The 10,527-nt window shown below is 39.7% G+C and overlaps 1 protein-coding gene across 5 annotated transcripts in view; it reads left to right on the top strand.

Annotated features, from left to right (window-relative positions):
- gpd2 (glycerol-3-phosphate dehydrogenase 2 (mitochondrial)) overlaps positions 1–10,527 on the top strand; it is a 57,451-nt gene that overhangs the window by 20,433 nt on the left and 26,491 nt on the right. For 3 of the 5 annotated variants that reach the window (XM_036216145.1, XM_024288886.2, XM_024288884.2), the window contains 6 exons: positions 1,183–1,314; positions 1,385–1,543; positions 1,860–1,972; positions 2,045–2,123; positions 2,198–2,296; positions 4,209–7,059. In XM_036216145.1, the coding sequence (XP_036072038.1) occupies positions 1,183–1,314; positions 1,385–1,543; positions 1,860–1,972; positions 2,045–2,123; positions 2,198–2,296; positions 4,209–4,334 (708 nt within the window). In that variant the 3' untranslated portion in view covers positions 4,335–7,059. Of the gene's footprint in view, positions 1–1,182; positions 1,315–1,384; positions 1,544–1,859; positions 1,973–2,044; positions 2,124–2,197; positions 2,297–4,208; positions 7,060–10,527 lie in introns of those variants that run through there. The other 2 variants (XR_002921012.2, XR_004949421.1) reach the window with 1 other exon arrangement.

Here is a 10,527-nt window from a genome sequence, read left to right as displayed (position 1 = left end):
AGGATAACATGTCGCGGTGTCGGACTGTGTTTGTTTGTTTTTTGTATTTTTTTCACTAACATGATAAGAAGTTGATGTAGTTTCAGTAACATTTGTGTTTACAAAGTCATTCTGTTTTCTTCATGTGGGTAGTTACAGATATCAGGAATGTGCTAACAAAGCTAACATGTCGTGGTGTCCAACAGTTTGTTTTTTTAACATGTTACTAACACAATTAGAAGGTAGCGTAGAGTAAGTAACAGTTTTCTTAGCCGAATTGGTCTGTTTTCTTTACGTGGGTAGTAACAGATATCAGAAATATGCTAAATAAGCTAACATGTAGCGACATCAGACTGTATTATTTTATTTTTTTACATGTTAATATGATTAGAAATTAGCGTAGTCTCAGTAATATTTGTCTGAGCAGAGTCTGTCTGTTTTCTTTACGTGGACGATTACAGGTATTGTATATACGCTAACGAAGCTAACATTTAGCGGTGTCAGACATATGTGTTTTTGGGGGTTTTTTTTTACGTGTTACTAACATGATTAGAAGTTAGCATAGTCTAACGTTTTTTCTTCGCTGGGTTGGTCTGTTTTCTTTACGTGGGGATTTACAGGTATTGTGAATACGCTAACGAAGCTAACATGTAGCGGTGTTAGTTCGTGCCTGTGTCTTCCTTCTTTTGAAACATGTTACTAACACCATTAGAAGTTAGCATATTCTAAGTAACAGTTGTCTTAGTGGAGTTGGTCTGTTTTTGTTATATGGGGAGTTACAGGTGAATACGCTAACATAGCTAACCCTTCTAATGTGGCTAATATGTAGCGTGTTACAAGCAAGTTCTAGAACTACTGTGAACAGATGTAATTAGGTCTGACTGACTGTAGTTTGATGCACCTTATATATGACATAACTTCAAAAATAGACCCATGAAGAGAACCTATCGTAGTGTAAAAGACCTCTGTGTTTAAGAGTCAAATCTTTAAAGACCTAAATGGACTTTCTTAAACCTCCATAACTCGTGCTCTGGCTAATATCAGAACCATCTCAGAAGGTGTAGAACTTCCCCTGAAAATGTTTACCGTTAGCTTGATGACATTTTGGCGACACACACCTAAATCAGCTGATTCTAACGCAGAGAAAAGCTACTTTATCCCTCCCTATCATCAGGTCTGTAACTCCAGATGTTCCTGCTACAGGTCGCTCAGCATCTGGCGTCCACGTACGGGGCCAAAGCGTTTGACGTGGCCAAGATGGCTCAGGTGACCGGGCAGCGCTGGCCCATCGTGGGGAAGAGGCTCGTGTCCGAGTTCCCGTACATCGAGGCGGAGGTACAACAGCCAGTGAATCATGACGGCAATCTTCTAGACGGCTAAAATGTGTGGCTGTGTGGTCCTTCAGGTTCTCTACGCCATCAAGGAGTACGCCTGCACGGCGATCGACGTCATCGCCCGCCGCACACGCCTGGGCTTCCTGAACGTGCAGGCGGCGGACGAGGCCCTGCCGTGCATCGTGCAGATCATGGCCAAGGAGCTGGGCTGGAGCCAGGAGAAGAAGACGGTACTGCTGTGTGGAACCGGCCAATCAATGTCCAACGTTTGAAGCTAGCTTTTGAGTAGTAGGGGTGTGGCCTTCCAGCAAGCTCACTCCTGATTGGTTGTCGTAGAAATCATTTCTCAAACCGACTTGGACCAATCACTGCTGTCTGACAGCGTCTGGCTCCAACATGGCGTCCATATCATGATGAAATGGCGACAGAATTTACTTCATTTGGTTAATTTATAGCGATGACATCACACTGACTCGGTCCAGTCCTCTTTTACAGTCAATGGTCGTACTTTTTCTTTTCTGATCTAACCGTTTGTATGAAATCCAGGAGGAACTGGACGCCGCCAAGAAGTTCCTGTACCTGGAGATGGGCTACAGGTCTCGGTCCGAGCAGCTCACCAAGACCTCCGAGATCAACCTGGACTACCAGGAAGTGGTCAGGTAAACAGGAAGTGGTCCTCCCCCCCCTAAAAATGCAGAACCTATTCCTTAAACGTGGCGTTCTTCTGTCAGGTACAAGAAGCGCTTCCACAAGTTTGATAAGGAGAGCAAAGGCTTCATCACCACCGTCGACGTGCAGCGCGTCCTGGAGGTGAGAAACGCGCCTCAGCCACTCGTCTTCATTAGGCGCCATCGATCCGAGCCGCTGTTTTCTCGTCCCCGCAGAGCATCAACGTCCACATCGATGAAAACGCTCTCCATGAAATCCTTAACGAGGTGGACCTCAACAAGAACGGACAGGTGGAGATCAACGAGTTCCTGCAGGTACGGAGGGCAAACCCGCCGTTTTCTCAACGTCCTGTCAGCCTAGATATTTGTCACTTTGACCAATCACAATCTCCATGTTTTACTGCTGTAAAAGGTCTGTTAGAGATACGTCTTTACAATCTTTAAATAGCACATAGTACCTTCGATTTTACCTTAAAGACCTGAAAACAACTTCAAATATCACATCATTGTAAAGTCAAACTTTTAACTCAGTTTGATGCAAACTCATTTTATTGAATCTATTTTACATTTGTGTCCTCTGAGGATCAACAAAAACTCACACACCAGGTGTTGTTAAGGATTCTAGTCCTGGCCCCGCCCCCTTTGCAGTGTCGTATTACAGAAATAAAGTAGTTAATCTACAAAGTACAAAATGATCCCATTAAAACAGTCACATAAAACGTAAAACAAACGTTTTTAGGTTAAAGCGCAGAGCTTAGCTGAAGACGCCACCTGTGGGTCAAAGCTAGCATGACAAAGTTAGCACTTTATGTTACTTATCTTGCGAACACTTGCTAATAACAATTAGCTAAACTAAGAGACTATGTCCTTCAAATCCTACTTAAAACGTTAAAGTTGTGCATACAGATTGTCCGTTGCGACCTCTGCAACAATTTCAAAACATCCCTTTGACTCGTCCGCTCCTGGTTTAGCGGGATACCAAAGTGCATGCTGGGATAGCACATCTGGAGCAGGATTTGAAAATATATAACAATATAATTAAGCGTCAAAGAAACTTAGATGGTTGGACAAAACCTTTTTTTCTGAGAAAAACAATATTTTTGAGAGTTATGCATACCCATAATCCTTAGCAACAACATTTTTGGCTATTTTTTATCAATATGTGACAAAAGTTTTTCTTTATTATATAAAATGTAATGAAAGCATAAAAATATACATTAAAGAAAAGTGGGCAGCTAATGAGAACTAGGAAACGCAACAAGCTAGTAAACATGTAGTTGGGTTTTACGCCGCTAGTTTTAGCATCGCAAACACTGATGGCGTAGTTCAAAACGCTCAAATCATTGATTTAATTTTTTTCTGTTTTATGTCTTTAAATAGTTTTTGATATTTAAAACCAAAAAATACTATTTGTTTAAACATTTTATTTGTTAGCAAAGAAAAAAAGAGAGCTAGCATAGCCGCTAACGGGTTTCAGTCAAAAATCAAAATTTATAATTTTTTTTTTTTGATAACTTTTTTTAAGAGTTTTGAACTCGTCCTTTAAGAAAAGAGATTGTTGGTGTTTTAATCAGAATAACTTGTTGCGTTATTTACATAATTCATTTTCCACAAACAAAAAAATCTGAATTCTAAACGAATTCGATAGTTTGATAAAGTACTTTCATATCTTGATTTTTCATTTGTGTTATCATAACAATTTAAAAAAAAAGTTTTCTTTCAAAATAAAAGTCTTGAACTACAGTGATGTAAAAAGTTTTTGCCCCTCATGGTTTCTTATCACTTTTTGTACTTTTTAAAATCATCAATCAAGATAACAGGCAAAAAAATGACCTTGTATTATGTGAGAAAGGAATTGGACCTCCTTTAAATAAAAGCTTGTTTCAATGTTTAAGATAGCTCAAACCTTAAATGTTTTTCAGAAGTGTCTGTAACCAAATCTGAAGAAACAAAGGTCCACCATTTTGGGGGCGGGGCTTATGATCTATAACAAGAGCAGCCACCAGGGGGAGAGAGAGAGTTTTTACCTTCAAAACTGCCTTTTTTCAAGCAAATTTCTGGTTAAAGTGAAACCTAAACTTAAGTTAAAATACATTAAGATCAATCTTTTCATCTTCCCGCTCATAATTCTTTCCACCCGTGGAAGCGCGTCTTTCGTGGTGACAGCTTAACCTTTTCCCGCGCTTGTCGAACACGCTGAGCGCCGTGTCTCCCGCCTCCTCTGCAGCTGATGAGCGCCGTGAAGAAGGGCCAGGTGTCCGACAGCCGCCTCGCCATCCTCATGAAAACGGCCGAGGAGACGCTGGAGACCAGAGGGCCGGTGTCGGTGGACCGCAGCGGGGGCGGAGTCTGAGAGAAGGGAACAAACTAACAAATATGCAAATGGACGATTAGAGGGACAATACAGCAATCAGGCTCGTCCACAAATCAAGCTGCGTTTGAGGTAAAAATCCACGGAAAATGATTCAAGTCCGAGAGAAAATGTTTATGTTTGACGAATGTTTTTATAACACATCCTTCATTTTTAACAAAATCAGCTCTGATTGTTGTGTAAATGTTCTCTCCAAGGCCTGATTGAGCTTTCTTTTTCTTTTGCTCATTTTTTTTATTTTTTATTAACCGCTTTAATTTTCGCAGAAATTTCTTTTCAAACAGAACGTATCTGTCAGCCGTTTCCAGGAAATGATCAGAATGGTTTTGAAAAGCTTTCATGCAAACACTCCCGCTCTCTGTGCTTCAAAACTCCACTGGATGAAGCTTCACTCCGCGGTGGAGAAAAGAGGAATGTGCCAAAAACAGCCTGAGGGCTGAAGTGGACCGTCGGAGCTGCAGAGGTTCTGCGTCTCTGACGGATGTCAGATTTGTTTAAATTAATTTTCTACATCCGACACGGGTTGTGAAATCTGAAAAACGAGTCCCACTTCCTGTCCCATAAAAAAAACCCTAAAACTAGCTACTATTCGGAAACGTTTTTTTTGCTGTTTGGTCAGTTTTTGTTTCCGCAAAAAAAAAACTTTAGAGATAAAATCTCTACCAGATCTGTCCAATAGGGGGCGCTGTGGGCCGTACTGCTTTATTAACCACTTCACTTAATTTTAATTCGTCTCCTTTAATAAACTCACATCCTGAAAGTGGGCGGACCCTTTTGAGCGAATCGCTAACACCTTACGACACGCTAGCTAAAATTTCGTAGAAGGGGGCGGAGCTTGGAAAACGCGTGGCCTCCTATTGGTGTAAATAAACCACGTCAACCCCAATTTGGTGCTTAGTTGGAACCACAGCCGAAGAGGTGATGAATAGGAGGTGGAAATCGATTTGGTGGAATATCGCGATATTTTTTTTGCCGATACTTATGAACGATATTTAATGAATTATTTATGAGGGTCTTACTTTTGTTTTCCACCACTCGTTGGTAGCTCAGGACAGTTTGAGCAGCTCTACACCGCACAATTTTTTTAAGGCATGCTATTTAAAAAAAAAAAAAATTAGAAAAATTGAAAAATTGTTCTGGCACAATCCAGTAAAATATCGCGATATATGCATCGTATCGCCAGATTCTTGCCAATACACTCCCCTAGTAATGAAATCAAAACCTAAATATAGTTTGAAAAATTCAAAAGCAACTACGCTGAGTACATAAGATGACGTAAACTCACTTTTTACTATTCTAAACTAGCATCTTTTGCACTGACACGTAAACCTGTCATTTAACCTTCTGTGGTTCTCAGTTTAAAAAACTGCACTTTTATGTTAAAAAATTATTATATTTTTGTAAAAAAAAATCGTATAAGAACATTTTTTAAACCGTAATAGTATGTATCTATGGTGACCATCAACCAACTGCTAACGTCTCAAGAGATACACAACGAAAACACTGAAGCTAAAATATTTCAAATGTTTTATTTTTATTTAAATTTAGCATTTCTTTATTTTTAATCCTTTAATTTATCATAACTGTATTTCAGGAATTGCATAAGTGATTTCTAGTGTTATCACGTTAAAATTCAACTCTAATCGCTGGTTGCTAAGGAAATTAGAAAATGTACTTTCAGGTAGAGACACAAAACTTTCTGTGCTCATTTTATAGCCTCAGACATGAAAAAAACTCAATGGTTGCTATGGACTCGGGGCTTCATGAAAGCTGCCATTTTTAATTCGAGCGTGACCACTTTTCCGAGTAAAACCGAAGTGAATGAATTCACTTCAATAGTTCAGTTTTCCCGATGGAGTCAAATGCGACCGAGCGACTGTTTTACTGTCGCTTCAGACGAGAACACATAAAGTTTATTACCCAGGAGAATCCAGAAGAAAGAGGGAATTTATTGTTGTTGTGTTATAATCTCTACACGGCGGCGGAAGCAGCTGCTCGGTAACGGGTCAAGTGATCAGAACTCCGCTTGAGCAGCTGATGGACGAGCAACAATGCTTTGTTGTACGTCTGTCTTCGCCTGCAGCCGACTCTGACGTTCACAAGACTGCGGCGCCACACTGGGACGTTTTTGTATCAGTTTCTCAATGACAATTTCTACTATTGCACTGCGTCTATTTGTGGCTCGCTTAGATTTTATTTGCCCGCAAAGTTTTAGAAGTGTAGCGGGCATTTCTGTATATCTGGAGTTTCTTTCTTGTCTTTCGCGGTGGAATCTTGCATGAGAGCTGCTGTAAACGTATGAATGTATGATTTGTGCCTTCAGCTCCTCGTTTTCCATTTACGGCTTCAGCTCGGATGGGACAAACTTTACTCAAAGAGTTTGGATAAAAAACTGGTTTAAAGGGACATTTCCACGCTGATTCTTTTATGGTAATTGTATTTAGAATTATATACATTTAAACATGAGTATTTGTTTTTTATCAGACCTTTCAGGTTTCTTGTCTAATTGTTTAAATAATAAAAAAATGACCTTTTTTTTCTCAAATTGAGCAGTTTGGGGTTTTTTTTAAAGAAAAATCTTTGAAGAGATGAACTTTCATAACATGTAGTGAGTGGGAATAAAGACTTGAATTGTGTTCCAGCTAAAGCGGTTCAAAGTCAATGACGGGACAAAACAAGCATTCATATAAAGTAGTTATTACTTCAAGGTGGTTTTCTTTGGTTTTTTGTCTCACCTCGCAGTAATTCAATACGTCATCAAATCTCGTTAATTTTCAAGAAGAAACGTTGAAGCTGTTAAATTACAAGACTTTTAAAGTGTGAATTTATGACTTTGTCCATCCATCCATCCATCTTCTTGGCCGCTTTGTCCCTTTCGGTGTCGCGTTTATGACTTTGTTTCTCATAAATTTATTACCTAAAATCTTGTATATTTATTTGACGACAAGGACCAAAGTTGTCATTTTATCTGACATATCTCGAAGATGAAAGACATGGAGGATCTTTTGAAGCTTTATTTCCAGATCGATGTCGAAAACAGAAACCTTCAGAGATCCTGCAAACCTCACATCAATGAATAAATAGATTATTTCAAGCGATCAAAAACAGATTTACATCCATACAAAGATATGTCAGACATAACAGAACAAGGCATCAGATGATTGACTGCTTGACAGGAAGTGGGAGGGAACAAATTGATTTAATGCATTAAAAGCTTAAAAGCTTCCAAACATTTGTAACATTTTAAACATTCAGCTTACCTGTTGAAATCCAAGACGTGAATTTACCAGAATTAACTCGTAAATTTACAAGATTTAAAGTCGTAAATGTACATGTTTTTTCTCGTAAATTTACGAGATTGAAGGTCGAAAATTTATTACTTAGTCGTAAATTTCCAAGATATAGTTGTAAATTTACGAGAAAAAAACGTAAATTTACTAGGTTTAAAGTCATAAATGTACACGTTTTTTTCTCATAAATTTACGAGATTAAGGTTGAAAATGTATTACTTAAAAGTCGTAAATTTACGAGAAAAATAATAGTAAATTCATATAAATTAAATGTTGCAAATTTACGGGAAATAAATAAATGTACACATTTTTTTTCTCATAATTTTGCGAGATTATAAATTGTAAATGTATGTCTTTATAGTCGTAAGTTTACAAATTTAAAGTCGTAAACTTGCAATAAAAAAATTATTTAAAGTCGTAAATTTACCCATTTTTTCTCTGAAGTCCACGAGAAAATGTTTTACTTTAAAAGTTGAAAATTAATGAGAAAAACTATCATAAATTTATACGATTAAATGTTGTAAATTTACGAGAAAGAAAGTGTAAATTCTCAAGATTTAAAGTCTTAAGTTTATGAGAAAAAACTCGTACTTTTACAAGATTTAAAGTTGTAAATAAGTCATAATTTTATGAGAAAATGAATCGTAAATTTACCTAAACTAAATGCTGTGAATTTATGAGAAAATAAATAGTAAATTTACGAGAAAAACAAAAATTACATTTACAACATTAAAAGTCGTTTATGACTTTAAATCTTGCAATATTTCTTTTTTTTTTTTGGTGGCCCTATTACTCTGTAGTAAAAAAAAAAGAAGAAGACCAATAACTTAAATGAAATTTTCTAATTTGGTTTGCATTTCCAACTTTAGACACTGGGTACTTCTCCGCAGAAAAGAATTCATCAAGCAAGAATGTTGCTACAATCAACTATAGTTGGAACAAATCAATCTACGCCTGCAAAAAGTTAGCAGAGAATCGCAACTACTTGTGTAAAAAGAGCAAAATATTGTTTTTGTTTTAACGTTAGAATTCAATAAAAAAAAAAGTTAAAATGTGTTAACATTAAGTACCTACGTATATTAAAACTGATAGAATCAACTATTACGTAAACAACTATGACGCTAATCTTCGTCTTTTTTGACCAGATTTGGATTCTGAGCATGGACGATAAACACGCCTCATCCTCATCCCTCACATCCACTTCCCTTCAGTCTGCTCCTGAAAAACAGCCTTTTGCTCGGTAAAGGTCAGCGCCAGCTTTGAGTGACAGCTTTAAATCCGCCGTTACAATCTGCAGGGGGGGGTCTTCCTCAAAAAAAGAGAAGAAAAGGGCCGGGAGGACCGGGGAGCAATTAGTCGTCATGAATAATGGGACAAATCTGGTTGGCGTTGTCTCCGCCTGGCCTCCGGAGGATTCGAACGCGGCTGCCAGACGCTCTGAGGGGGTCCGCGGAGGAGTCCGCAGTACATAGAGATAAATTCTAGATCCGAATGAATACAAAACCCGTTTTCAAGCCCGTTTGGCGTCTTTGAGGTTCATGCCGGCGCTTCCTCTCCAGTTCATAAGCTGGAGTGTTGGTAATTAGACATGAGCACGCGGGAATCAAACCCTCCCTCCCCCCGTCCCTCCTGGTTTCCATAAACAAGTCAAAATAATGATGTTTTGATGAGTTTTAATTAGAGGTGTGAGTGAGAGCGCCGGGAGAGGACGGCGCCCGGCCTTCATTTCTTCAGCCAATAATTGCGGCACATCAAAATGATAATGAACCGACTCCTTCAGACGGTAATCGCATTCAGGAGCACGGAAGTTCAAATATTGATACGGGAACGTTTAACATATCCGTGTTATTGAATCGTTCGACCGGTTTCGGGCAGAATTCATTCTTACCGAGCCTCGGCCTCGTCTGCCTCAAACGGCATCCTCTTCCAAGGTGCGCTGACATTTACCTGGGTCGCCGCCGGCTCTGCGGGCCGCCGGAAGCCCTTTCAGCCGCGTCTGAATGGACACCTGCCAATCAGAGCGACGCATTCTTCTTCAGAGTAGAGCGCCAAAAAATGCCTCCGCGACAAGGCCTCTTTGTGTGGAAGCGCGAGGAAGCGGGGCAGATGTTTTCGTCCGACGCCTCCTACGCCGTCTGGAGAAGGGTCAGAGACTCGTCTTCCTCAGATTGTGGTCATGATGTGTCGCTGCTTGGCAACAAAGCTTCCTTTCACTCTGGAGTCGGCGCGGTGACTCATTCAGCCGCCAACCCAGAGACGAGAGTCGAGAAAAATGCAGCAAGAGCAGCTCGAGTTCTGGACTTCTCATCGTCGGTGGGAAGTTCAGACGAACCTGCTCGTAGGAATGGAGAGTGTAGGGTCGAAACCTGTGGTGGGATTCGTTTGAACAAGCCTTAAATTTGTTTGAACAAGTACGATCAGCTTTTTGGGGTGGAAACCTCCAGAGAAAGTTGTTCTATTCAAGGAGATTCAACCTGAAAAGGACGTCTGAGTTCAGCCAGTTCTGTCAACATCTACTGCCTCTTGTCAAATTCCATGCTGGACACTTGTCCAAACGTATGTTTACAATTGCCGTTTTGGGGAGGAGCTACTGTCAAACTTGTTGTCCTTCATTGCTACAAGGAAGACGATGATGATACCAAAAGATCAGCTCTATTCATTGTGAAGAACTCAACAAAAGTATTGGTAATCACATCTCCATATCTGGGTTCATGAGATCATTTAGAGACTCTCCCAGTCTGGTGAAGTTTGTGGTCTACTGAAGGATTGTCTGCGTATGAATGATGGCCGCTATCCGTGGTACGATTCTACGTAAAGTTTCAGATCCATCCATCCATCCATCTTCCTCCGCTTCATCCGGGACCGGGTCGCGGGGGCAGCAGTCT

Source organism: Oryzias melastigma, linkage group LG2 (assembly GCF_002922805.2).
Source record: "Oryzias melastigma strain HK-1 linkage group LG2, ASM292280v2, whole genome shotgun sequence".
Classification (NCBI taxonomy): Eukaryota; Metazoa; Chordata; class Actinopteri; order Beloniformes; family Adrianichthyidae; genus Oryzias; species Oryzias melastigma.
Note: the sequence above shows the minus strand (reverse complement) of the source record. Positions and strands in the feature narration are given on the sequence as shown.